The sequence below is a fragment of the Simochromis diagramma genome, unplaced genomic scaffold, assembly GCF_900408965.1.
Source record: "Simochromis diagramma unplaced genomic scaffold, fSimDia1.1 OVJJ01000683.1, whole genome shotgun sequence".
In the NCBI taxonomy this organism is placed as follows: Eukaryota; Metazoa; Chordata; class Actinopteri; order Cichliformes; family Cichlidae; genus Simochromis; species Simochromis diagramma.
In genome coordinates this window covers 996,546-1,024,194 of record NW_024387158.1, presented here as the reverse complement: position 1 = coordinate 1,024,194, position 27,649 = coordinate 996,546, and the positions used below count along the sequence as shown (strand labels likewise).

The 27,649-nt window shown below is 39.0% G+C and overlaps 3 protein-coding genes across 3 annotated transcripts; all 3 read right to left on the bottom strand.

Annotated features, from left to right (window-relative positions):
* Positions 1-392: 392 nt before the first annotated feature.
* Positions 393-17,475, bottom strand: pargl (poly (ADP-ribose) glycohydrolase, like). Its single transcript, XM_040048768.1, has 16 exons — positions 17,311-17,475; positions 14,179-14,507; positions 12,793-12,882; positions 9,677-9,766; positions 9,430-9,501; positions 9,251-9,337; positions 7,395-7,555; positions 7,231-7,310; positions 7,079-7,151; positions 6,895-6,970; positions 6,652-6,799; positions 4,091-4,169; positions 3,888-3,996; positions 2,441-2,540; positions 1,711-1,839; positions 393-856 (listed from the first exon to the last, which is right to left on the bottom strand). The coding sequence occupies exons 1-16, from the start codon at positions 17,342-17,344 to the stop codon at positions 747-749; spliced, it is 1,767 nt and encodes a 588-aa protein (XP_039904702.1). The 5' UTR covers positions 17,345-17,475; the 3' UTR covers positions 393-746.
* A 5,368-nt stretch (positions 17,476-22,843) lies between these two features.
* Positions 22,844-25,503, bottom strand: LOC120744406 (kinesin-like protein KIF1B). The gene is made up of 3 exons (XM_040048798.1): positions 25,387-25,503; positions 25,141-25,293; positions 22,844-24,919 (listed from the first exon to the last, which is right to left on the bottom strand). The coding sequence occupies exons 1-3, from the start codon at positions 25,395-25,397 to the stop codon at positions 24,721-24,723; spliced, it is 363 nt and encodes a 120-aa protein (XP_039904732.1). The 5' UTR covers positions 25,398-25,503; the 3' UTR covers positions 22,844-24,720.
* LOC120744405 (kinesin-like protein KIF1B) lies at positions 25,389-26,670 on the bottom strand. Its single transcript, XM_040048796.1, has 5 exons — positions 26,526-26,670; positions 26,364-26,425; positions 26,178-26,323; positions 25,607-26,005; positions 25,389-25,506 (listed from the first exon to the last, which is right to left on the bottom strand). The coding sequence occupies exons 2-4, from the start codon at positions 26,383-26,385 to the stop codon at positions 25,760-25,762; spliced, it is 414 nt and encodes a 137-aa protein (XP_039904730.1). The 5' UTR covers positions 26,386-26,425; positions 26,526-26,670; the 3' UTR covers positions 25,389-25,506; positions 25,607-25,759.
* Positions 26,671-27,649: the final 979 nt, after the last annotated feature.

Sequence of the window (27,649 nt, the reverse complement as noted above, 5' to 3'; positions counted from 1 at the left end):
TTGGACATTTTCTTTATACTTTCACTTCTTTCTAAAGAGTAGAGATAAGAATTCACAATGAGTCACTTCAGAATGCAAGGAGCTGCCTCTTGATCACCGTCATCTTTACCCACCACAACCAGCATACATGGCATACAAGATGGCTCAGGTGCAATTGTAGTCCTGCAGCAACATTAATATGATGTTGCAGGATCAACACAGTGCTATCACATACACCACATGGACAAACAGAGGCAAAAGAATGTAGTGGACATGGAATGGGGTACTCTGAAAAATATATCCCAGTCTTATTGTGCAAATAGTGTTTTATTAAGGTAACTATCCATGTGTATTTTGTGTATTTGTTAACAAATGTATGCAGCATCTAGTATTAAATAAAATTCCACACAAACTGGCAATAAATTGTCATATAAGTAATTTAATGAGATTGCAGAATTACAAGAAATTTCAAGAATTATGTCTTCGGAATGTTTTCTGACCACAGCTCCTGGTGTCTGGCAATGACCTCAAATGTAAATTTTAGCATAAAGGAGATTAGACCACTGTGCTAACTCTCAAAGCACACACCAAAATTATGCTATTTGGATGTTTATTTTGTTCCTGGCGGCTACTGTATAGTTAATTATCATGTAAACAAAGCACTTCAAAAATAATTTTCTTCTCAAAATGATTAAGTAGCTCAGTATTTTCTTCTGTTATAAAAACTACCCTCCAAGATTTTAGTGCAAATGTGGATACAGACTTCTTTACAGATGACTCTTGGAGTTTCTGTTTTTTTTGATGAAGTCAAACAGATCCACATGTGAATCACAGTGCTTGGCAGAGCTAAAGTCACGCAGAAGTTTGTACAGTGTCCCTGTCAAAAAGGAATAAAAAGGTATATTAGAAAAATTAAAGACACACCACTTTTTACAGCCAAATTCTGAAAAGTTATATCTTAAAAAATTGGCATTCAGCTCTAAATAATTAAAGAACACAACATAGTTTCATTCTGATTATAAGGGTGTGGTTCTGGGAGAGATAGAACAGAGGGCTCTAGGGACATGGGCATTATTAGAAGAAGCTGGTTTTCTTGGTGTTATTGACTAAGTTTAGTTTACCTAGCAGCCAAATGTAACAGGTCAGTAAAGCTAACATGTGGCAGGCGTGTGGCCTCTGGCTCTGCTGCAATGGGGGGGGGGGGGGGGGGGGTTACGGTAAGCTCACAGGGTGGTGCCGGGAGGTGGGAGGGCACAGGTGACCCCTTTTAGTGTCTGGAGTCAGGAAGAAGCGGTGTGTGGTGTGGGAAGTAGCTAGAAAGCTGCTGTGACCAACAATCGAAAGCTGTATGGGTCCTAATCACTTCACATGACACTAACAAAATACTATGTGCTTACTGTCAATGCAGAAAGTGAAGGCATTAAGGCAAGGCATTCAGACACAAGTGTAATCATCCTTTGAACTTTACGAAAAAAAATTGAATCCTTCAAATAAAAATCACTGTCCAGGCTGTTAAAGGCATTCAAGAAGTAAGGAAAGGTCTCCATTTCCCTTATATTAAAGGCCAGTGTCTGCAGGTTTTTAGAAATACCGCTTTCAGTCAGACACCAGCTAACCCTTTTAAAGAAATTATTAGGTGTTCAGTAAATTAGCTGGAAAATATACAAGCTTTAAAGTAATGCGATGTTAGAAACTGGAGAAAAGAAAACTGCATGTCTTGGAAACACTCACCTACTGTAATCCCTTCTGCGAACATCAAGTCATATATGTGCTGTAGGCGTTGCTTCAGATTTTCATCCCCAAAGGTGAAGAAAGCCAAACCCCTCTTAGCCTTTGCTGCTGCCATCAGCTGGATCAGAGCTGCACATGAACAGATAAGAAATTACATACATTTATTTCATGTTGCACTGTGACAGACAGATTTCCCTAGATCCTAACCCTTCAACTGTTGTGATTCAGTGATATATAAATTAAACTGAAGTGAACTGAATTGTCCTGTTTTCTGTCTAGACCAATAAGACATGATTACTCTGTTTGCTAAATATATCCTCTTAATCTGTGTTAATCTGTGTATGGTAAGTGTATTTCTGCCTGACAACAGGGTAATAAAGATGTGGTGAGACCCTGTATAAATAGATTTCCTCTGGTTCTGTGAATTCCTCATTACACTGCTGTATGGACTAAATTCCTTCTTGTAAGAATAAAACTCTCCAGCAGCTGACTTTTTTTTATTTAATACACCATTAATTTCCACAACAAATGTTGCACTCAGTTTGTTCTTAACCATTTGTTTGGTTTGTAGAAATAGGTCACATTTATACATTTAATCAGCTGGCTTTCTTTGATGTCAGAAACTCCAAATCAAAGTGTAATCCTGCATATATGATCAAGCATATCACTTTAGTCCTTACACTAAACTTAGAGACCTTTGCACTAAACTAATGAATATAAAGAAGTTCACCTTTGAGTTGTGGGTCTCCCTTAAAGGCGCCACAGCCCCATTTTCCCGTAGCGATATCTGGGTTTTCATGCCCATCGTACCCTTTAAATCCACAGTAAGCCTTCAAAGATACATGAGATTAATTCATTTTAGATTGCAGTCATACATTATAAGCATGGGTTTACTTTTAAGTAGCATTATAAGCTTTACTATAACTTTTAAACAAGCAATACAAATATGTCACAGATGAAAAGTAAAATACAAGTATGCAATTATTAAATAATTAAATTTGTATGTATACATGCCCAGTCAGAGGGTTTGGACAAACCCACTCATTTATTTTTTTTTAATTTGTTTTTTTGTTTTTTGTTGTTTTGTTTTATAATCATGAGATTAGGTTTTCAGTTCTTTGTAGAATTGCATTAATGTCTCATTTCCTGTTTACAATACAGCATGGTTACACACAAAAAGTTGTGTGTAACACAAAAGTTTTGTTAAGGCACAGTTATTCACTTATTCACATAGTTTTTCCCAATTGCTGTTACGGCCCTGGCCTGGGGAGCTGATTTGGACTAAGCACACAATCTTGCCACCATGCACACTGCAGCAACTCTGTTTTGTTGTGAAATTTCCTCACAAGTTGAATTCTGCTCACATGCTCTTCTAACTAATATCCAACCTGTGGGACATAGGCACTGGTAACATTTAACATCGACGTTTTTATTTCTAGCTTTAAACTCATGATGCTGTTTGACATTCTCGTCACCTACACAACACTATTTACATTAAAGCGCTCATAAAAGACACTTAAAGCAAGACACGTGCTTCAATACCTAGGGGAAGGGCATCTGGTGTAAAAAAACAAATGATCTGCCAAATCAGTTGAAATAACTTTCAGCTAGTTGAAAGGTTGAAGATGAAGTTGAAAATTATTTACTTCAGAGAATTAGTTCATTAAAATTACCCCCCATAGAAACTACCACCCAGCAAATTAGAGTATAAAACCACATTAGCAATTTGTAGGAGATTGCCTGAATCAGACTTTCATAGTGGAACTACCACAAATCAGGGACACCTATAAGAAGAGAACTGCTGGGACCAAGACAAAAATTTAGACATTTAGCTATTTATTTAACCCTGGACTTTGGTTTGGTGTGTCCAAATGTGAGACTTTTGTGTCCATCCACCAAGAGAATGTAATGGTGATGGATCTCTTGTGTCTAATAGGAGCACAGTGATGGAGTTCTGCAAAACAGGATCTAGGCATCACTATCTGCCAGTCGTAACCCAGCTGAAATGGTTTGAGATTATCCAATCCTACACTGGGTAGTAAACAGTGTAGTATATGCTTCCACGTGTGTGTAAATGGAATACACAACTCAAGATGAGTCTTTTCCTTCGTGCTTCTTTATTTTCTGCCAACAAAGAAGAACCAAAGGAACAATAAATAAGACATAATAAACTTCACCTTGTTCAGTTCTCGATTAATATGTGTCATTCTGTACTGATCCACGCTGTGTCTGAAGTTCATAGCATCAATGGCCAGAATCTTTGTCTGACACCGAGCCCATTCATCCCTAAAAATTGGATCAAAATGCATCAGAAAACTCAATAAAAAGTTCTAAAAAAAAAAAAAGTTCTAAAGGCAAATAATGAATGACCCCCTCAGACCTTTCAGACTGATCTTCATTTGGACCTGCCCACTCAAAGGAGTCTCCAAAACCTAAATAGGAGCTGAACTGCTGTGAGCCTGAGAAACAGACAACAAAAGTTGTACATTAATACAAATATTGATGCACATTCATTTTTAGTAAATATATTTATCATGAATTTCTGTACTATATTCATTTTCCCCATTTTTAATTTCCTAGAGCTATTTATCTTAGCATTATCTTTGTATTCGAGTGGAGGCACTTCCAGTGTTTCTGTGTGTTTTTTTATGTGTGATATCTTTACATATGTTGGTAAATAGACTTCAGTGAACAGGGTTTACAAGTTGTTATATTTAAAATTGAAAAATTACTTGTTTTCAACTATCTTTATAACTCTGTGTTATTATACTTACATTATAACCAATCCGGTCCTTTTTGTCCACTTAAAATATGTTTACAGAACTATTGTTCTATTTGTTACAATTTCCACTGTCCTCTTGGCCAGATTACTCTTAAAAAAACATTTTAATGTCAACGAGATTTTTTTAACTGGATAAGTAAAACATATATAAAAGTCACTGCCAAAAACTGATTGCGGCTTCTACCTTGTCACAGAAATGTTGTTTGTGGCTCAAGATGATTTGATATCATTTATGAGGCATACATTTGACATATGTTTCACATATTATACACCAGCAAGTTATTTATAGCGTTTTAAATCAGTTTTTGGCAAATACCGAAAAGAAGTTATTGGCAGACAGTCACTTTTTGGACACAACACCAGCATCTCACAGATTCTGAAGCTGTAGGTTTCGTCACTTAGACCAAAATTGACTGAAACAGCAGAAGAAGATCAAAACTACACTTCACTTCCACCACAGCTGCATTATTCACTTGCTTATTACGCACCAGTCTACCACTGTGTACAGTGCTGCTGGTTTTTGTTGTTGTTGTTTTGTTTTTTTTCCAAAATTGACCTCCGACAAGAAAACATTTTTGATCTTCTACAGAATATTTTTTAAGTTTTAAAAAGCCAGGCCAGGAAAATTTCCTTCATGTTTTTCTGTGTTTTATCCTCAGTTACTTTGACACAACAAGCTGTGATGCTTATACCTTTGAAGTCTCATAATTGTAGCTGAAGAAGTAGAGCAGGTCATCTGCTGATTGGAAAGTTTGTGGTTCAATCCCTGGCTCCCCCAGTCTGCATGCCAAATATCCTTGGGTAAGATACTAACCCCAATGCTCCAATGCATCCATCAGAGTATGAATGTGTGTGAATGTTAGTTAAAAAGCACTGAAAAGCATAGAAATTAGTGCTGGTGTGAACGAGTGAATGTAGCATGTTGTATAAAGTACTTTTAGTGCTCGAGGAGTAGAAAAGTGCTATAGGAATCAGTCCTTTCCATGTATCTAACCAATATCTCATTTAAAAACATGAGGACTTACAGGTAAGCTTTAAATTTCTAGTTTATCAAATACCACTGAGCAGAACTTTAATTTAAATATGACCTCTCTTCCTCCTCTCCTGTCCTGTCTTTCTCAACTCTCTCCATCTCTGAATAAAGTTATCTGTTTTTCTTTTCTCTCACTGTGAAATACAGCAGCTTTACCTTTAGCTAGCAAAAAACCCCAGCCCACTTTAACCCCAAATTAGGGCACATGTTTTTGCCTATTTCATCTCTTGTTATGTGACATACCCTGGTTATTAATACATGAATAGAATTGCTTTGTATGTGTTACTGTTTAGGCTCAAATCAGTTTGATCTTTGAAGGCTCATAGTGATGTGAAAAAATGTGAAAATGGACAGATGCAAGAATTTACAGACTGTAAATGAGAGAAAAGGTATCTAATATCCAAAGAAAAACTTTCAAACACGTTCACAGATCCTGGAGAAATGCTGTTACTAAGACTAATTGGAACAAGATAGAAAGAAATGAGGGATGGCTCGAGACTCTTGCACAGTATTTTGATTGTTGATTAATCTGTCATTTTGCCTCAAGTGAAAGAAAATAGTTATAGTGAACTGTAATTTGCCAGAACTCAAAGCATCATCCTTACACTGCATTTAAGTAATTATTGTAAAATAACTATGACAGGATTATTTCACATCCCTTGATCTCCCTGTTTCTGACTTTCCATGTATACACACACAAAGCTAGAGAGGTCCCAACACAGAGCTATGCTGCAATGCTATGATTTATTTGGTAACATGGTCCTAACTGAATTAGATTCTTTTTGTTGTTTTTTGATGATTATTTTAATTTCAAAATTGAAATATAACATATAATTGTTAATTTATTTTCTATAGCCATCCTTACTTTTTTTGTCTTAAATTCATGTTATAGTTGATTTTTTTTAAATAACCATTTATGTTTTCTGACATATGAGTGTGTCATTCACTTATTTAAATAGCTATGAATTTAAAAAAAGAAATCTTTATAGTAGAAAAGATGGAACACGTTGTTATTTGATATTTTGGCTTCAAAAATTAACTTAATTAATCATTTTAATCATTCAGGCAATTTTTGTATGAAATCAGCCTAATTTTTGTGAGATGATTAATCCATTTATGAACAAACCTGTAATGATCAGACACTCATTGTCTTCAAGTTTCTCTGTGAAGAGGCGAGCTACAATCAGTTCTGGATTTATAACGAACAGGATCTCCTCCTGCAACAGACCAGAGCCCAGCACACCTCCACCTATCAAGCTGTTAGCGAAGTCTACCTGCACATAGACATACAAATAACACACACAAATAACCAAATCCCAAACAAAAAATATGAAACTGTAAATCATTATTCATGTGGGACAGTTCTTACCTGAAGCATGCCTTTACCTTGAAGCTCAATCTGACCTTCTGAGGTGATATGAAGTTTAGACAGATTCGCCTTACAGCTGTCACATGAACAACAACATGATTTAGAGAAAATCAAGGTAGTAAATCAAGGTGGTAACACAGCTGCTGCTTTACCACAGCAGATCTATCAATCTATCAGTTATTACTTTTCCCATGTGTGCATGTCTGTGTCGCTGAGGCACTCCCTCTCAAATGTCACCAGTCCTTTAGGTCGGGTACCTGCAATGACATTGATAAACACCAATGGACTCTTACTGAGATGTCTCACAAATGGGCAGAATGGGAGGATTCAACTTACTTTCATCTGTAACTTCTTTAAAATAATGCATGATGGCCCTCAACTTTTCTCTCTTCCTGCGTGACCAGTTTCCAAATAGACTGTGTGGAGAATGATTATTAACAATTAACATACATTGGGCACACAGAATGAGAGACTACAGTGAAGGGATTTTTTGTTTCAACCTGTTGAAGTTGATGCTGGGGTAACCAGAGTACTCTGCGTTGGGACTGGAGGTGTTACGGTGAGGGAATGTGCAAAAAAAAGCATTGGCAAGTAGGCAGGATATCTGAACCTGAGACAATGTGATGGCTGCACTCTGTCCCTTTCGTAGAAGTGGGATAGCCTGAGAACATGGAAACACATTTTGTCAGTCAGATTATTTATTTTCAGGAGAACTTAATTTTAGTTTTCTCATCGAAAACTATTCTTTTTAGAATACAAATGTCCCTAATAATTAATAATTGTTTCAAGTTAATTGGCATTAATTTGTCCAAAGGTGTCATGGTACTGAGTTAATTATATGAAGTGCTCTGCAGACCCACATATACATAACAGTTTAGTGTAACATTATAACGTTAACAACTAGCACCAACCAGGAATGCTGTCTACTTTTGTTCATATTTATGTTCATTTTGATCATCATGCATACAACAAAAAGGCGTTAAAAGTAAACTTTTTTAAACCTTTTCACAGTAAGCTTTGCTGTTCTTCCCTGTTGTTTTAGACAATCAGCAGTCTACCTACTTACAGTATAGGATGAAAAAGGTTCCTATTTTCACTGGAACCTTTTTGCCTTGAGGTGGCTGCTATTGTGATTTGGCACTATGTAAATAAAACTGAATTGAACTGTTATCTTGCAGAACTGCGCACAAATGTGTCTGTACTCTCTGTGTTGTCCCACAGTCCCTATATTAAGAGACTTTACACCCAGAGACTTTGCAAACCAGTGGACTACAGCCTACTTTTATATCTATTTTTGGAGTTGAAAAAATAAATACCTTTCAGATACTGAAAACATAAATATGTCTGCTTTAGGTCTAAATAAGCATCCTGATCACAATCTAATTAAAGTCACCAAGGCATTCTTAATAGGTTATGCAATCAGTGCCGCACGATTAGATATATTTTAATATCAGTCGCAATTTTGGCTTCCTACAACAGATGAATATGATTGAGTGATACTGTAAATTTCTGAGGGGCCAGTGGAATACAAACCAAAAGCAAATCAAACACTGACCACACGCCTGCATGTTCTAATCACACACATGACAATCACAGTTGACTTTAGTTTGCTTCTCGGAGATGTACTTTATATGAGCACCTTACTGATTTTCGAATGAATGAACTTAAATGTAAAGGCGAAAGTAATGTCCTAATGACTTTGTGTTAAGATTTTGCACATTTTAAAATTTTATGTATTTTTCTCCAAAAGAGGGACTGAATTCAGGTGAACAAGGAGGAGCATTTTTATTTTAATCCAATAATTTGTACATTTGCAGGAATGCAGCAAAGCATTAATGTTGCATTGTTTAAATGACAGCACACCAAAAAGATTTTTGTCAATAAAATCAATGAATAATGATGATAACTTGAAGACTAGATGTAAGTGCAGGAGGCACAAAACAAGAGATGTTTATAGGTAGATGCTTTTTAACTGCTTCCACCAACACCAGGTGCTTATTTCTTCATTCCTTTTCAGCATATTGTCATTCATGTAGTCTGAGAAGAAACTAGGGTCCTACACCTTTTGCGTCCTAAGAAATATATTCGATTTCTGTTTAATTTAAAGAACTTTCCTGACATTTCAAGATAGTGACTCAGTATTTGGGGCTACTTCAAAGAGACTTGGAGTATTTTCAACTGTTCAAGTTTCAATTTTACAATTTTTGGCAATTCATTGCTTATATGAAAATTCTATTCTCTTGATTTTAAGTTATAAGTTTTTTGGAGGCTTTTGTATTTCTTAGATTTTCCAAGAAGATAATTTATTTCAATAGTCAACACAATATTACTTGTAGAAGATAACTGGAAATGATACCTTTTTCACAAAGTTAGGGAGCTTCAAGGCCAATGCAGCAATCTTTGGAAACAGTGTCTTGTAGTAGTTATCTGTATTTGGGGTAATCTGAAAAGAAAATATGTTCATTGCTTATTATCGCTCATTTAAATAGTCAAGTCACAAAACTAATAATTCAATTACCAAATGTGGGCATTCACCTCATCCAATCTGTGGAGGGCATCAAATGACCACTGATCTTTATATTTGGGGTTATACTTGATGATAGCTTCCTGATGAGAGAAGTTTTAAGACCACCTAATATGCTTATATAACAGTCATAGAAATTCACATTAAGCATGGTCAAAGAATAGCACCCGTTTAACTTTTCATGTGTCCTTGGGAACAAATTTCACATTATCAGTGTAAAAATGAACAATGATTAAATGTCCATTCTTGCCAACATACCTCTACATCTTTGACACTGGCTGTTTTCTTACTGGCCAGAGATTTCAGCTTTTTGGATATCACATCCCACCTTGACTTCTGATTTGCTACCTGAAATGACAATTACATTTATGTGCTCTGTTCCATTTGAGACAACATATAAAATCTGTATTACTTTTATATAAGCCTAAATGAAATACAATTAAAACACATTTAAAATGTGCTTCATGTTAGTCTCTGTCAGTGGGGGTAAAGTTGTAAAACTAGCACACAACTGGAGACTGTGAGTCATAGTCCTGGGCTCCCAGCTTTTTGTGTTTTCAACTAATGGTACTTAACATTTAAGTATGAGTTATTGAGTTAGTCCAATTTTTGGTTATGGTTTTAAGTTTTGTGGTTTTCTGATTGCTCACTGAGGTTAAGATGCCTCAGTTTTTAGTCCTATCTTTCAAAATCCAATTCAATTTCATTTATATAGCGCCAAATGGGGCGCAATTTGGGGCAGGGATAGCTCAGTAGGTAGAGTGGTGGCCCCATGATTGGCAGGTCGGGGGTTTGAATCCACTGAACGGCCACCCTGAGGTACCCCTAAGCAAAGTGCCGTCCCCGGGCACCCAGTGGCTGTCCACTGCTTCACTGAGTGAATAGGTTAAATGCAGAGAGGAATTTCCCCACGGGGCTCAATGAAGTATACATTATTATTAAATCATCACAATAGCAGATTATTTACAGATGAGAACCAGGTGCTAAAAAGTAAACCTTAGACTCAAACGTTAGAACAGGCTTTTCCCGCAGCATGCCGTGTAATAAATACTCACAAAGAAAATGGCGGCCTTTACGACTTATGTCTAAAAATGTATAGTTTCATGCATCGGTTAAAACACTCGACCATAGCTACATGACGCACAGCTGGAAACACTTCGCACAAGACGAGCTGCCTGAGATTCACAGAAAATGTTACATTTTTGTGATTTATATCATTATCGGACGATAGAATTCTTATATCGGGATATGAGATTTTGGTCATATCGCACAGCCCTAGGTGATGGCAAGCTACATTGCAGCCACAGGCACCCTGGGGAGCACTGACAGAGGCGAGGCTGCCGGACACTGGCGCCACCGGGCCCTCTGACCACCGCCAGTAGGCAACAGGTGAAGAGTCTTGCCCAAGGACACAACGACCAAGACTGTCCAAGCAGGGGCTTGAACCGGCAACCTTCCGATTACAAGGCAAACTCCCAACTCTTGAGCCACGATCGTCTGATAGCCACAATCACCCGATGATAGAATGACAGAACTCATTTTTAATAAACCATTTGAAAGATATTTAAGATGAGATAAGAGATAATGGAATATGTTTAAATTAACAGGACGCAGAGATATACATGTTGTACTGCTGTCCACCTTGCTGAGGACACAGCTGTCTCTAAAAATGAAACTGTTGATTTACCAGTCGATCTACTTCCCTCTCCTCACTTGTGGGCATAAACTGTGAGTAGTGACCAAAAGAATGAGATCATGGATACTAGCGACTAGTGACAGTTATTTTAATGCATATATTTCAGTACCCTGTGGCTTGCTCATTAGTTTGAATTACTACTGTGTGAACAACATGCACGTCACTGTACATCAACACCAACTTCTTGCAGTCTTCTTATCTGGCTTTTCTACAGCTACCTAGATAATACACCTCTTGCAACCTACACAAAGCAATTCTTAGCCTCCAGTGGCTCTTGAATGCCTAAAAACCTGTATAACATGTCTCGCAGGTTTGAAAAACCTCTGAAAGTGAACTTATCTCTGTGCCTGTCCTGCTAGACCTCAGTGCTGCATTCGATACTGCTGACAGTAATATTTTATTACAGCGATTAGAGCATGCTGTTGGTATTAAATTAATGGGCTGCAGTGGTTTGAATCATATATATCTAATAGACTTCAGTTTGTTCATGTAAATGGAGAGTCCTCTTTACACACTAGGGTTAATTATGGAGTTCCACCGGGTTCAGTGCTAGGACCAATTCTGTTTATTTTGTAAATAGTACACTTAGGCAGCATCATTAGAACGCAAAGCAAACATTTTCACATCTATGCAGATGACACCCAACTTTATCTGAAGTCATATAACACACACCAATTGCAGGAATGTCTTAAAGACATAAAGACCTGGATGACCTCTAATTTTCTGTTTCTAAATTCTGATAAAACTGAGGTTATTGTATTCGTCTTAGAAATATGGTATCTAACCAGATCCTTACTCTGGATGGCATTTGCTTGCCCTGCATAAACACTGTGTGGAATCTTGGCGTCATTGTTTTTTGTTGTTGTTGTTTTGTTTTGTTTTTTACCAGGATATGTCCATCAATGCACATATTAAACAAATATGCAGGACTTCTTTCTTTCATTTGCACAATATCTCTATAACATCCTGTCTCAGGGATGCTGAAAAACGTCATACATATATTACTTCTGGCCTGGACTGCTGTAATTCATTAGTATCATGTCACAAAAACTCCCTGAACAGCCCTTAGTTGCTCCAAAACGCTGCAGCAAGAGTACTGACAGGGACTAGAAAGAGAGAGCCTATTTCTCCTATACTAGCTTCTCTTCATCTTCTCTTCTTCCCTGTTAATCCAGCATTGAATTTAAAATCCTTCTCCTAATATGCAAGGTCTTGAATAATCAGGTTCCATCTTATCTTAAAGAACTTATAGTACTGTATCACCCCATTAGAGTGCATCGCTTTCAGACAGCTGGTCAACTTGGCTCCTAAAATATCAGAAAGTAGAATGGGAGGCAGAGCCTTGAATCTTTCAGGCCCCTCCTCTGTGGAACCAGCTTCCAGTTTGGATCTCTACTTTTAAGATTAGGCTTAAATGGGCTTGCTGTGTGGCAGGCAGAGCAGGATCCAAATGTAAAACTCTTCTTGTAAAACACATCTGCTCATCGTCTTGAATCACAGGCTTGTGTCTTAAATTGACTTAATATTGCTATTAATGGCAGTTTAATTTTCTGAAGTTTTTATTTCTTTTGGTCACTTTGAGTTCTGGTTTGTGACAGCCACTAAACTTTACATGGTTACTTACTTATTTCTCCTGAATAATAAGTGAATCCTTTTGCAATGAGGAAGCCATACTTGCCTGTGAACAAGGCATCTTCACAAAGTCGCTGTGCCATAGATCTCTCCCTTTCCGAGGTAAAAATTTCCGTTGAGAGTTGAAAGTATCCACCTGAAAGATAAAAAGTATAATTTCAAGAACACAACCAATACCTCTTTTCCAATAAATCATCCAATGGTTCTCCATGGTTCTTTGACCATGGGGACTCTGTCTGGAGCCTCCCTCTTCCTTCTGCAGGGATGGGCATGCAGTTATCATCATGACATCTGGCCTCAGGTCTTCACTGCTCTTGAGGGGCTGTGGACAGTGGGTCTCCTGGGCCTTTCTCTGTCTGCCTCTGACTTCCAGAGGACATTGTTGCAGTTTCTCATCAATTATGTTTCATGACTAACACACATGCAGAGACACTCATGGTCTCATACAAACAACATAGCAAGATTTGATTTTTGTGTATCAGTTTTTTTAACGTTTTGTTACGCATGCAGTAGTTGGTGACCAATTGTGATTTTTTCTTTATTTCTATGTTTTTGTCTTTGCATCCTTTGTTCTCTTTATGGTAAACGGACTAGTTCTTATAAAGAATTCAAAGCGCTTTATACAACATGCCTCACTCACACAAACACTTTTTTCTATCTGGCATTCATGTATATTTATTCTTTACCTGCATTAGAGAGTGTCAATAGGAAAATTGTACTTAGTAGTCAGTGTAAAATTTTAATGATATAAGTTTGCATGTAATCATTAGTGTTTAGAAGTATATAGTTGGTGGCATATTGAAAGAATGTCTCATCCTAGGGGGTCTGTGACTTTCCAGGGTGTTTTGGCATCCACCCCCACATCCTGGGAGCATGGGAAGAGGTCGTACCTTGTCTTATTGTTTTACGGTAGGATTAACGTAGCTATATCTGTTTTAGTCTAAGTGCTTTTTGGTTTGATGACCTGCTGGACTTCGAGACCAGCAGGTTTAGGGAAGTCTTTATGGGGTCACACTCTGACTCCCCCCCCCACACACACACAAGCACCCACTGAAGTATAAATAAAGACCGGGGCAGTTTCTCAGCGCGAGCCTCAGTGCTGGAGGCTGCCCTTGCTAGCAAGAAGTTCTGTGTGTTTCTCTTCTCTGACTCTTTACTGAAGAAGTGTTTTAGAGTATATTTCTTAACAGAGAGCAACTTGGGGTTATTGTTGTGATCAAGGTTATTTGGTATGCAGACTGGAAGAGCCAGGGATCAAACCACCAACCTTCCAATTTGTAGATAACCTTCTCTACCTAATGAGTTAAAGTTGTCCAGTATCGCTTTGCCTTTGTCTTTGCAAATTTGTACCTGCCCACCTATCAGCTCTGGCACTGTAAAACTACATCAATACTAATAGGAATTAATAAATAAATAAATAACTTGGTCTTACATCTATGAGGACTGTGTGTCTCGTGTCGAATCTTAGGGGACCCAGCTTCATGTCTCCATGTTGAAGTCGCTTCATATCCTTCAGCTGACAGCAAGGTGAAGTCCATTCCTTCTGTTGAAGGAACTCAGGACACTCTGCTTGTCCGTCTTTTACATTCTCTGCACTGAAAACTCCTGAAGAGGATGGCAAGAAGCTGTCTTGATTTGTGAAATCTTTGCTGTGCTGTTCTTTTTCATGCTTTTCTTTCTCCTTTTGAGGATTTTGCTGTGTATCATGCTGGAGGGCTTCTTTCATCTGAGAGCTGTCATTGTGTTTGTGGCTCTTCATGTCTGGGATATTTAAAGACAAGACATGACATCAGGATATCAAGAATAACTTTTGTTTTAATTCCAGGACTGAAGAAAAAAAAAGATCCCGGATAAGTACTTTGAAGAAACAGGCAACCAAATACTTGTCCAACACCTAGTTGGTAAAATCACAAACCCTACAGTCTACAAGACACGATTAGACACACTATCATGTCCCGATTTAAAGAAAGAAACACAGTAAAAAAGAAAGACAGAAGAAAAAAAACATTACTAGAAATTTGTGTGCAGATTAGTCTTTAGGTTCAATGAAACACTAAACCATCCATCCATCCATTGGCTTCCACTTATCCTTTTCAGGGTCGCGGGGGGCACTGGAGACTATCCCAGCTGTCTCAGGGCGAGAGGCAGGGTACACCCTGGACAGGTCACCAGTCTGTCACAGGGCTAACACATATACACAGACCACCATTCGCACTCACATTCACTCCCACATTCACACCAAAACATTAACATTAAACATTAAACATTCTTTTAAAATGATATCCACTGACTTTGTTTTCTCCTGCCATATAGATTTACTGTTTTAACCTACATAAAGGTGCATTTAACTCTATGTTAAATCCATCTAATTCTGCATTGTACTCAAGTCCTGACAGAATGGCATGACCACACAGTGGATCCAACAGACTGGGTGCTGCTGGGTGGGAAGCTGTAGAAGGACTTTCTGAGATTGTCTAAAATTTAAAAAAAAAAAGACATTGTTATATCAGTGAGATTTTTTCTGACATGAAGGCTATTCTCATCATGCATCTTTGACTGCTTTACTATTCAAACATCTCTGATATTTTTGATTGAATATACCACATGGAATTGTTTAAAGAGATAAAGAAATCACAGCTTGCCCATTCCTCCCATGCCACACACAGCTCAACCTTTATCTCCAGCTCTTCATCCTCAGTGCTGCAGTCGCTCTCAAGCCACTATGCCATAGCTGCTCGACAGCTGCACCACCTCAAACTGAGGCTCCAGTGATAACTGGGAGATGGCTTAGCCTTTCAAGGCCATCCACCTACTGGACTTATGACCAGTAGGTGGACCCCATGCTCCCTGCGGTGGACTCAGCCATGATGCTTCTTACTGGACCTGGGACTGCCTGAGTGTGAGTGTTCTCTGCCGACACCACCCAGCTTTCGAACCCTGGCACTGCTCCAGAGAGGCTAGTCTGAGATTACACTACCAGGGGATGCTGTCGGCTCCACCCTGAGTCCAGCATTCTTCCTCGCTGCTCCAATTCCTACACTTTTTTTATACAAAATTATGATTCTCCCTTGCCTTGTTCTTGGTCCCCTCATGCCACACATAGACAACTCACTGCCACGGCAATCCCCAAGCCCGTGTGGCCAGTGAGAGTCCTTGGTGTTAAGGTTTGTGTACAGTATCAGTGTATTTAAAATACTGGCGTACGGAGACTTTGAAATCGTAATATGATCATAGAATTGTTTGAATGTTTTGTTAGGTAAGGACTTAGGCTAAAGATCACATGTCAGCTGTCCGACAGTCAGCATAGAAAAAAGCATGGACAGACTATGCGGGAAGATTGCACTCTAGACTGCAAAGCAATAATCTTCAAAATGGTAGAGATTATATATTGGTGAAACCAATAATCCCATGTTCTTCAGTCTAAGTAACAATACTACAATGAAATTACATATAGTCAGACATAGGTTTATCTAAGTGTTAATATTCTACAAGGCCTGTAGTGAAAATGAGTAAAAAGCAGCCAATATTCATAGAAAAACTTTGAAAGACTGTCAAAGCCTGGAGATCTGTTGCTCAAGACCAATTTTTTTTTTTTTTAAATACAAGAAAGCCTTGGTCCTCAGAAGCAAAATATTGTAATGATCTAATCATTAAAATATTTCTCTTTGAGTAATCACTTGGGTTCTGTGGCTGGGAGCCCCTGCAAACTGCACATTGCTTACTGAAGGACAGGTTGAATTTCTAATAAGGATTTATATATATATACACATATAAATTCGAATGAATTTCATTCCAAGTAAATATCATTGTTTTAAAGTGTCTTGATGCATTCTCAATCATCCAGGAAAGTAAATCTCCAAAAGCTGATTCTGTTCATCTGGACATAGCGTTTTGTCCAGATGAACAGAATCAGCTTTTGGAGATTGTTTTAAAGTATCAGGTTGCTTGATCGTCCTTGTCCTCTGCACACTTGACCAGATCTATTTAACAAAAGGTGCAGGCAGTAGTACCCCTCTTTCTGCGGCACTGTTCAAAATAATGCATGCTGTTGCAACATGCCTTGTGCTATTGTGCAGACTAACTCTGTGTGCTTAGGGAGGCCAAATACAGCGATTACTCTTTCCATGAGAAGGTAGTTGGGCTAGTTTGTTTCCAAACTGCTACACCGCTGGAAAAGTGTGGATAATAGAAACGGAAACGCTCTTGATCTCACGCGATTGGCTCCGAACTAATGATCTCATGTTCACTTTTTAAACTACGTATCCTCATAAATCATAATTCACACTCACAATTTAGCAGAAAGAAGTTCAGAATGAAATAATTTAACACTAAGAAAACCCTAGGGCTGCCTGGAGGGGGACATTAGGAAGCAGCTTAAGAACCTGTGTATGTAGTTTAGGGTAAGTATTGTCATTTACAGTCAAGACTGTGAGGATATTGGTTGCAGTCTGTAAAAAACAGTGTTTAAAAGCAAAACTAGCGACGTTCAAATCATATAGGCTACAAGACGAATATGCGAGGGTTAAAGGCTTAAGTCCTGTCATTACACACGGAACCCACTCACCTTTCAACGCAGACTTCTCCGAAGGTGTTGACATTTAATGTATTTTAACTGCAATGTTAACTGTTGGCTTTATGGGTTTAAAAACAGTCGTCACCAAACCAGACACACTCAGCGTATGTGCCTTTTAGTTCACTTTCACTTTGACACGAAAACGAAAGTAAGGTTCAGGGAGCGGCTATTGGTTAAACTGCTACTACTTTCATTACTCAAGAAACTAGTGATGGGATTTCCGGCTCTTTTTAGAGAACTGGCACTTTCGGCTCGACTCACTAAAAAGAGTCGACTCTTTCGGCTCCGACCGACTCTTCAGGTTGTTTTGTTGCTTTAAACTTTTGAGCTGTAGCGTACATTGCAGTGAGAGTCCATGGTTTTTGATTATAGCAGATGATGTAGGAGTATCAGGACAGGGACAGACTGTTAAAAAGTTATGAGCTGTCTTGATGCAGAGAAAGTGGAGTCTGTCATCCTTTAAAAGCAGAGCAGAATGAATGATACTGATGGGAACTATGAGGGTTTGTAGTTAAATTCCTGCTCTTACAGGATCAGTGAGTGTCTGTTTAAAGATTATTAACATAATTTTAGATCACTATGGAACACCAGCATTTCTGCAGAGGACAGAACCACCTGCTTGAATCTACCATGATGCTCTGTGTTGTGTTGTCATGGCAATATGAAGTCAAATAAATACAAATGTTGAAAAATGCACATTTAAAGGAGGACAAGAAGACAGGCAACTGGAAGAGCTTTTGAAACAAGAAAACGTTTTTGGATTTCTCTTAATTTACCTGGAAATTTTGCTAATGCAAGTCAAGGAGGAAACAAGGAGGCAGGTTGGATTATATCTGAGGACAGGACCCATGAAGGAGAAGCATGAGGAGAGAGAAAACAGCAGAGCGATGGTGCAAAGCTAATCGTGGATCAAGTCGAAGAAGCAAGCATCAAAACTGTGAGTAAACATAACACACAAAAAGTTAAAAATGACTGTGCTGATTAAGGAAACATTACATTTGGTTAGTTTGGGGTCTCGAGCTTCAGGTTTGTGGGTTCAGTTGCTCTCAAAATTGAGGAAAGACAAAAAATGTTTCTTTTGAAAGGTTGTTGGAGGATTCTTACTGTAAGAAATACCTGGGTGTGCAACTGCTTTTATTTAAAAAAAAAAAAGTTGAATTTTATTTAGTGACATTGGAAAGGGAAAATTGGAGGATCGGGACAATAATGTGGCCAGATTTACTGTTTCCTTAATCAGAACAATAATTTTGATCTGAACTAGAAATGTTGAAATGGGTTATTTTCTTTCTTCTCTACTGATCACTGTGTTACATGTTTAGCTACTTGTCAGTCTACATGGTTAAAGGTACTTTTAAAAAATGCAGTTTATTCGTAATTTTGTAGAAAAAGGCTCTGCACCTGTGAGAAAAAATTGGTATCCACACCCCCAAAATCACTGTGGATTAGAGTAGCTAAGCTCTGGTTAACTGCAATTATATTACAGGGGATTAAAAATATTGGAATGATTGAAAGAAACAAAGATTGCTTTAAGGTTTGAAGATTTGACTTTCTTATTGAAAGAGACAAAAACTAATCCATGTGTGACACTGAGGAAAAACTGAAAGCTAAAAAGATCTGGAGGTCCAAATGTTGTTATACAAATGTGCAAACTTGATTTAATGACATTAGAAAGAAAAAATGGGATGTTTAAAAAGGTAATATATAAAAATGATTTTTATATTACTTGAAAAAATGATGTTGGTTAGTGCAGCTGTATTTGGAAAAACTGCTGGGTCACTAGTAAGATGAGATTTAATGTGATAAAGTGAGGGAAGGTAATATAATCTGCACACTCGCTATTATTGTTGTAATCCACACACCACCATTATTGTTGCATCCATACACCAGCTAATATTTTATCAAACATTAATCATAATTGGTGATGAATGCAAGTTTTAAGCAATTATATTTATTTGCATTCAAAACCAATTTACAAAATATAAAAAAGAATCTTGTTTTTTTTTAAGATAAAAAGACGTTTCTAACTGACTTCAGTTAGCTGAGCTGTAGAGGAGATTGATGAGCACTGATAGGAGAAAGTCAATGAGCACGCAATAAAGTGGACTTGTTAGGGACAGTTTACCATCAGCCTTGATAAAGTTTAACTTCATTTGTATTGAAAGACAGACTTTAGAGAAGATTCTTATTTGAAACTGGTGATAAAATCCAGGTCAGATACAGTTACATACAAGCATACAGTACACACGACTGCTCAAAGGTCAGAGGTCAGTTAGGAAAAGTCCCTGCTTTTAATAGAAAATTGGCTTTAATGTAACATCACATGAAGTTTATGAGTAATGTTTCACAGCTTTAATCAAATCATTCATCATCCATAAGTTGTGATGGAAAAATGTCTGCAAGCGTAGCGTGCAGGAGCCCATTTTTAGAGACAATCATTCCTGTGTTATAATGCTCATTGAAGTTTATCAGGTCAGACGACCAACAGATGATAAGAAATATAATCTTACTAATTATTAGAGTTGAAAAGTACTTTGCTAAGCAAAATTCAATGAGGTTAGGCTGGAGAATGAGACGTTAACATAAAAGGTTCAGTTGGTGATGCATGAAAGAAAATAATTTTCTTCTAAAAATCTATTGGAGAATTCTGATTGTAAGAAATGAAAAATATTCAAAGAGTGAAACTGTTTCACACAGTAGAAATTTGTATTCGTCGTTTATATTGGGGTTTTTTCTGATTTTAGTGTTTATTTGTGAGTGTAGTTTTTATTTGCATGATTTTATTTTGTTTGTATCACATTGTTTCAGTGTGTTATTTTACATTGTTTTAATCCACTGTGGATTGGCTGGCAATGGGACAAATTAGCTGATAGTGATCACATGTTGAGGCATGGGTGTGTCCAGAGGTGTCCTTTCAGCTTTTTAAAGGTCGTATTAAAAGGAAGCAAGCTGAGCACTGGAAGGAGACAGGCCCTAGTTTGAAAGAGGAACGCATGAAGGCCAGGTGGAAAAGAGGGAGCCGCTGCGTGATCCTGGGGGGGTGCGACGCCTCGTCTGGAGACCGGTCAGCGTGATGTGGTGACCCAGTCCCGACAGCAGGAATGGCGCTGCGACAGTAGGAGACAACGTGTGTGATTGACATCAGGGCAGATGTATACCACTGCCTGCATTTGTCAGTAGTGTCTCACTGTTGTTCACTGGGTGCAGCCATGTTGGGAGAGGGTCGCCATGGCTATAAGCCAGGGCAGCTTCCGGGATGATGGTCAGCCAGAGAATCCCCCCCAACCGGTGGAGGCAGATGGCCCCTCCCTGATTCTGGTTCTGCCGAAAATGGAGTTCTTCCTTCCCACTGTTGCCAAGTTCTTGCTCATAGGGGGTCATTTGATTGTTGGGGCTTTCTCTGTATTATTGCACAACCTTTATCTTACCATATATTTCAAGTTTATATGTTGTGAACTGGCTTGATTTAAATCAAATTGAACTGCATTCACTTAAAACCAAATATAACTTGTAATCGAGTCTATTCAAATGTAAAGTCATCTCATTCAATTTGGATTAGCACTGAAAAATACGCCGACATCCTCTGTTTCCCAATTAGCAGATCAGAGGTTGATGTTTTATTCATGACTCAATACTTGAATGGTTTTATCCTGTTTATAAATAAACATTTAAAAAGGACATTGCTTCATTGTATGATTAATTCTTTGTCTGTGTCAGTCCTTAATACACACACGTATACAATAATTCTAGTTGCCATAGTCTCCAGAGACGTGTTCTGTTTTCTCATACTTTTCTTCACTGTTTACCTCATTCTGCCCAATAAAATGTACTAATTTTTGTAAACAATGACTTGTTTTATGCCATTAATAAAAAATGTCTCCATATGAGGACGTACTTGAAAAGAAAAAGTCACCACTTTGCATTTTACAAAGCAAGTAAACAAACACGGGGCTATTTATCACATAAATAACTTTTAGGTATGTGGGAAGGATAGGAGCTTTAAATGTTGTGCCTCCATAATTATTCTACTCTTTACAGTGTTCAGCGACTGTTGTGATTTGGTGCTATATACATAAACTTGAAGTGAATTAATCCACCTGTTCACAGGAGATCACAGGAAGATGACACCAAACATCAGAAGATCTTATTGTGCGCCACAGTAAAAGGGTGGTTTCTTGGGACTAAAAGCACATAATAAACTACAGCAGAAGCTCACATAAAGCAGGAAATAAGCAGGCACCACTTGATCTGCTAATGCACGCTTCACACTTTTATTGTTATTTATTTATTAACCTTTATTTTACCAGGAAGATCCCATTGAGATTAAAAACCTCTTTTTCAAGGGAGACCTGGCCAAGATAGGCAGCAGCAAGTGTGTCACAGTTACAGAAATTTCTCAATTAAACACAGGCAGCAACAACACACATGCAATAAATGAATAAATAAATAAAAATTCAATAAAATTCAGTAAAGTTCAAATAAAAATAAAAAAAATCAGTTAAATGACAATCAATCTAATTGAAACAGTTGCATGTTATGGACTTGGCCTCAAGGATTCGTAGTTTAGATTTAAAAGCACTTGCCTCATTCACTAACAGTTCAATGGTGCAAGATTACCATACACAGAATTAGGATATCTGCATGACACATCTGGGGTTAACTGATATTAATTGTCAGAGGGGGAAGGTGGAAAATATCATGGCTAGTTTTGTTTGAAAGGCATCAACAGAAAAACACACACACACAGAAAAAAGTGATGAGGTGAAGAAAGACACAATAAGTGTGCTGTCATTTTAGATGTCAGCAGCTACTTCGTATAGTCCTATAACTCTGGTATTAGAAAAAATTTAAATGAGTTAAAATACTCAAAATAATTATTTTGATAGAGTTCAGATGGATGCCTAGCATGACTAATGAGTATATCCTCCAAAACAACAACAACAGACTTCTAATTCACTCAAACCGCTTTCTAATAAAGAGGAAGCACTAATGTAACTCACCTCCTCAGTCGAGGTGCAGGGGGTTACATTTTAACTCTCTCTCTTACATTCAAACCCTCTCTTAGTTCACACTAGAACAGGCCGCCACACCATCATTTGGTTTAATATGAGTGGAACAACGAAACTGCACAGACTTTATTTGATCAGTTAGTTCAACCTTTTATTAATATGTGCAAAGAGCTGCAAACTCATATATATACATTGCAAACAATAAACACTTAATCCAAAATAAAAACACCTCTGCACATGAAGTGAAAACGTTTGCTCTTGCAGCGCTTTGCATCAACATGTATATGAGGTACATTGTACTTTTGAGATTTGATCTGTGCATAGGTGCATCTTTGATGTGGAGCTCAGAGATCCACAATTCAGCATTTTTCTTCTTCTCTGACCGTCAGGCTGCTGACCCGAGGCCACGTCAGAGCTTTATTTTTTGTCTATTTGTAACAGACAGTTGGTAGCTCTCCTTCCACGCATTTCATACCACACAACAGGCAGACTGCTGGTTGGTTGACCAGAGTTTTTCAATGCCTGTCTGCATTAACACATCTCGAGAGGCGTAGGTGCCAAAAAGTGAATCCGGAGCAAAATGTAGCAGCTGCAGCACGGCACACAGAGCAAATATTTTCATGGGCTAGTATCAGAAATAAGACCTTTGAGTATATGTAGTCCCTTTAACTTCTTTCCTTCTATTAAACCCTTTGACAAACAGCCATCCAGTGTCCTGTGACATGTGCTCTTATCATTTGTTCCTGATGCTCAGATACAATCCTGGACTCAACATATGTGGCTGTGTCTCTGTCCTTGCTATAGATATGTGTTAATGTGCAAAATAAGGTTAAATAAATTAAGAAATAAATGCCCTCTGTTACATTTCATAGAAACCTTCATGGTGGAATGATTAAAAGCATAAGAAAAAAAATAAGGGAGTCATGGGACTACATCGTAATCTGTCCTGTGGGCCATTTAAAAGCAGCTTTGCTGGCTAACCACTGCCGTCAAAGCAAAACTAAAGAAACATTGCACCTTCATTCCTTTTTCCTTACGTCCCTCTAACCTTTTCACCGTGTTTTCTTTGAGTCTTTACAACAAGAGTGTAAAGTTAATAGCAGTAAATGTCAAGGCTTTCTGATTCTCAGTGAGATAGAGCGAGCTAGAGGAACAGAGAGGAATGTGTTAAATGAGGGTTAACTAACACACTGATCCCAGAACAGACCGCATGTACAAATCAAGTTCTCTCTTTAGTTCGTTTTCATCCTCCTAGTCCTCCTCATCTCCTTGTAACCCTGTTTTTATTCTTTGGGATGAAAAAGCAAAAAGGGGCCCGAATCTACTCCTGCAGGAACAATCGGTCATTGTTTGTTTTTTAAACTGCTGAGATATGAAGTGATCCTCGCTTGTTTGCCTCTAGTTAGTCTGCAGTTTTTATGTTAACACAAATGCATGAGTATTTTACTGACTCACTAACTGACACTGGCACTATCGGCGGTTTAGAGGCGGCGTATGTACACAGATTGAGGAGGATCTAAGTATGACGTGGATGACAGAGGAAATCGGGCGTGGCCCTCCTGTCAAAGTTCATTCCCACTTTGAGTTTTTGTTTCAGAGACAGTTCAGCCTGATGTAAATTCACTGCGAGAAGAAAAATACCCTATAAATCTATTAGCAGCTATGGTTTAGGTAGCAGAGCATAAACTAACACGTCACTTGGAGAGAACTGTAGATTTTTCCTTCATGGTTTCAAATGTAAGCTGGGTGATTTGGTTCATTTTTGTTTTTTGTTTTAAACTGAGCAAACCTGGTCTTCTCCCGAGGACTGCTGCAGGTATCATGCAAGCATCTTAATTTAATAAAAAACCAACAACAACAAAAAAACCCACAAAATAGAATGAAACTCATTTCAGGAGACAAATAACACTGAGAGACATTTTTTTGTACAGATGATTGGCAAACGGAAAGTTTCTAAAGAGTCGTGCACACACAAGTAGACTACTACAACATGCTACTTAGTTAGGGGAGTTTGGGAATGACAACCAAGCGGAACAAAATTAGACCCAAACATTGTCATTGAAACAAAAACACAAAAAGCTGAGGGGAGGGAATAGAGAGGAGGAAAGCTGAGCTGGCAGCGGGGTTGCTGGAGGGAGGCGGGGAGGCAAAAGTTCTGAGGAACTTAAACGTTTGAGTCGCATGAAAAGAGACTTAAGTCACAAGTCTACTTACAAGAGAAAACCGTCAAGAATCACAATGATTAATAAGTTTTAACACTTGATATTTTCAAAGGCTTTTCAGAAAGGATGGAATCGGTGGTTCTCCCGCGTACCGCTCCGCTCAGTTCTTCGTCAGTCCGCTGCGCCGCCTCGCCAGCTTAGATCTGCAGGGAGAGTTTTACGTCTATCCTGCCTCAAACCTTAAGCATGGCCTGCTGATCTTCGCTGTATTCCACCTGTGCTGTGGAGAGGTTGAGGACGCCTCGCTCCACGGGGTCCTGGTCGCTGTTGTAGATGAAGTCGTAGGGCCGGCGAACAACCACAAAATGCTTCCCCCATGAGTTAGAGCGAGGCTCCACGAAGCTTAGAAAACCCTTCTTCTTCACAACAGATCTGAAAAGAAGAGATTTTATTCATTTATTTATTTATTAAGAGAGCGCTTGTTTTTCTGAGGAAGAAGCAGAGTTGGTTTGTTTCCAGCTGAAATCATCCAGGCTCAGGAATTCGAATCGAATCATTTCTGCTTGAACTAGAGAACATGAGTATCGACTTATATTTGGTCTGTGAGACACATGTCATAGTGACAGTATTTGGGTTAATATGGTATTACTCACCCTGGTCGCATTTCTTCAATATCAGGCACCAAGTTCAGGAACTCGTTCTTTGCAGCCCGCGCAAGGTAGGAGGTCTCCAGAGTGGGAACCATCGGGAAGTTTTCATAGTCTGAGCAGGACGGACTGGAGGCACGTGGGCTGTTCTCAGGGGTCCTTTAACACTAATCACACCAAGTTAGAATCAAATAGATAACCTGTCAATAACCGTTTGCAGATCGAGGTCAATGTTCCTAAAAATATGTTTACTTCTGGTCCATGGAGCCACAGCGGGAGTCCGAGAGAGGGGCAGGTAGAGGAAGGGGTGAGGGTGGCACTGCTGAAGCTCGTCACGGATGGATCACGTCCGATCGGTGAGATGAGAGAAAGCTGAAGTGAAACAACAGCAGGATGAGGTAGACGTTAATATATCAACTCAATGATGTGACACAGAAAGGCTATTTTTTTATTTATTTGTATTATTTCTCACCTTGCAGTCACTGATGCTGTTCACCAGCTGGTTGTATTCAGTATTAAAGGTGTGTGTCAGAAGGCGCAGGCACTACAACACAACAGGAACAAGACCGATCAGCTCCGAGCAGAGAAGGCAGCAACAAGAACGCCCACTAAGCTGACGTTTTTCTCACCTTGGTGGCCAGCTCCTTCTCACGATCCACCAGCTCTCGATGTCAGCGGAATCGTAGCCGCTGCTCTCGCTCGGCCTGATGGCGCTTTCAAAGGTGGTGCTGGAGATCTGCGAGGAGATGGAGGTGGACGTGGACAGAGTGCCGGAGCTCACGCTGGGAGACAGAGACTCACTCAGGGACTTGGTGGTGGGAGCTGTTCCCACGGGAGCCGCCTCTCCCAGAAGGTGACGGGTCTTTTCCACCTGGACGAAAGATGGGGCGAATGTGAGGTGGAGAGAAGAGGGGAGGGTTAGTCATGTAAAGTCTGTACTCTAAGAAAAAACTTTTTAGAATAGCACTTTGGTCTTTGAGTTGAAAAGTCATTTTTCCCTCTACGATATTAAACAGAGATTTATTTCTTTATGAAGGCCCCACCTCCTGCAGCTGCTCCATCTTCTCTAGCTCCCATTGGTGCTCTAGGATGAGGATATCTCCTCTGGGCCTCCAGCCAGCGAGGCTCTCCTCTCCACGCACGTAAGCCACTGATGTGTCCAGGACCTTCCTCCTCCTCCTCTGCATCCCTGCTCAGGACATGAGCCCTCATGTTTCATGGCCGCTCACCTGGGCTTCCAGTGTCAGACATCTTACACAAGCTCAGCTCGTAGATCCCAGTCACTCGGTTGCTATAATGAAGCAGAAGTTATGAAGAAGGAAACTTTGTAACAGGGCAGATATCTTTGATTGTGAAACAGAGATGGCCACAGTGCAGCAGCCCAGATTTACCAGTCAGGAGTTTTGGAGTATCCAGTCCCAAAGAGGTTCTTGAGAGAACGGGGTGGGGAAATCTTGGCGTCTCGGGAGTAAGAGACCGTGCAGAGGTCTTTGGTGATAATGGCAGGCTGGATGCAATGGTCCAGCTGCAGAGAGGAGATAAAGGGTGTGTGTTAGACACAATGACATCAAGAGACTTAAAAACACGTACAAACAGGTACAACACGGCGGAGCAGCAGCTGACCTTCAGATACACAGATAAGGTCATGTAGATCTTCTCTCCATAGGGAGTGACGCGGTTGAGCAGGAGGGAGTTGTGCAGGGAGCTGTCCCACACTGCCTCAAGGTCCTGAAAAAGACAGAAAGAGGAAAAGTTAGCTTGACAGCATTATTTTTTACGAAGTCCTACTTGGTGCTAACATTACAGGGTCTCTGTTTACAGCAGTGTGTCATGTTGTTAAAAAAAGTGAGTGACGTGAGCACAGTTCTGACATATCAGGAAGTGAACACAGTGACTGAAGCGGTGTTCACATTCATCCTTTAATCATTACAAAACGTGAGGAATCGCACTGAGGTGAGACCTTGACAACAGATAAATCAGGAGCCACAGAGTGTCAAGTGTCAGCCGACACTAATCGGGACAATGATAAGACAGAAATTCATTTACAGACACGTGAAAAAGCAGTTTAAGGTTCTAGATCTGGATGATTACAACACATCATTATTTATTTAAAGCAACCCAAAATGCACAAATGACTATAACCAAGTACATCCTGTGATTCAGCAGCTGATGGAACCAACTTTAGCAGCAAAAACTTGAGGTAATCATTTTTTATTAGTGTTTCACAGCAGTGTGGGCGGATTTCTGGCCCGTTTGTCTTTACAATGTTTCTTCGGTTCATTGAAGTTTGCAGATACTTATTCATTCACAGCTTTCTTAACGTTCAATCATGTTGAAGTCTCAACTTTGAGCCACTGCAGCACCACTCTGTTGTTGCTTTGCTGCTGCGCTCTGGAGTCACTGACCCAACGATGATCTCATTTGACTCTAGAATACTTCATGGCTCACTCAGTGACCTGGACACTTTGCAGTAGGGGTGGGTTTTGATAATCGATTTATCGATAAAAATTGATTC

Bases quoted from the DNA above. Each gene is read 5' to 3' on its own strand.
- LOC120744405 (XM_040048796.1), bottom strand. From the start codon at position 26,385: ATGTCTGACACTGGAAGCCCAG. The intron at 26,324-26,363 runs GTGAGCGGCCAT...TGTCCTGAGCAG, and splicing joins GTCTGACACTGGAAGCCCAG to GGATGCAGAGGAGGAGGAGG. The intron at 26,006-26,177 runs GTGGGGCCTTCA...TCTTTCGTCCAG, and splicing joins AGATGGAGCAGCTGCAGGAG to GTGGAAAAGACCCGTCACCT.
- pargl (XM_040048768.1), bottom strand. From the start codon at position 17,344: ATGTCAACACCTTCGGAGAAGTCTGCGTTGAAAG. The intron at 14,508-17,310 runs GTGAGTGGGTTC...TAAATATCCCAG, and splicing joins GGAGAAGTCTGCGTTGAAAG to ACATGAAGAGCCACAAACAC. The intron at 1,840-2,440 runs GTGAACTTCTTT...GTTCATGTGCAG, and splicing joins GGGAGACCCACAACTCAAAG to CTCTGATCCAGCTGATGGCA.
- LOC120744406 (XM_040048798.1), bottom strand. The intron at 24,920-25,140 runs GTGAGTAATACC...TCTTCTTTTCAG, and splicing joins ATTGAAGAAATGCGACCAGG to ATCTGTTGTGAAGAAGAAGG.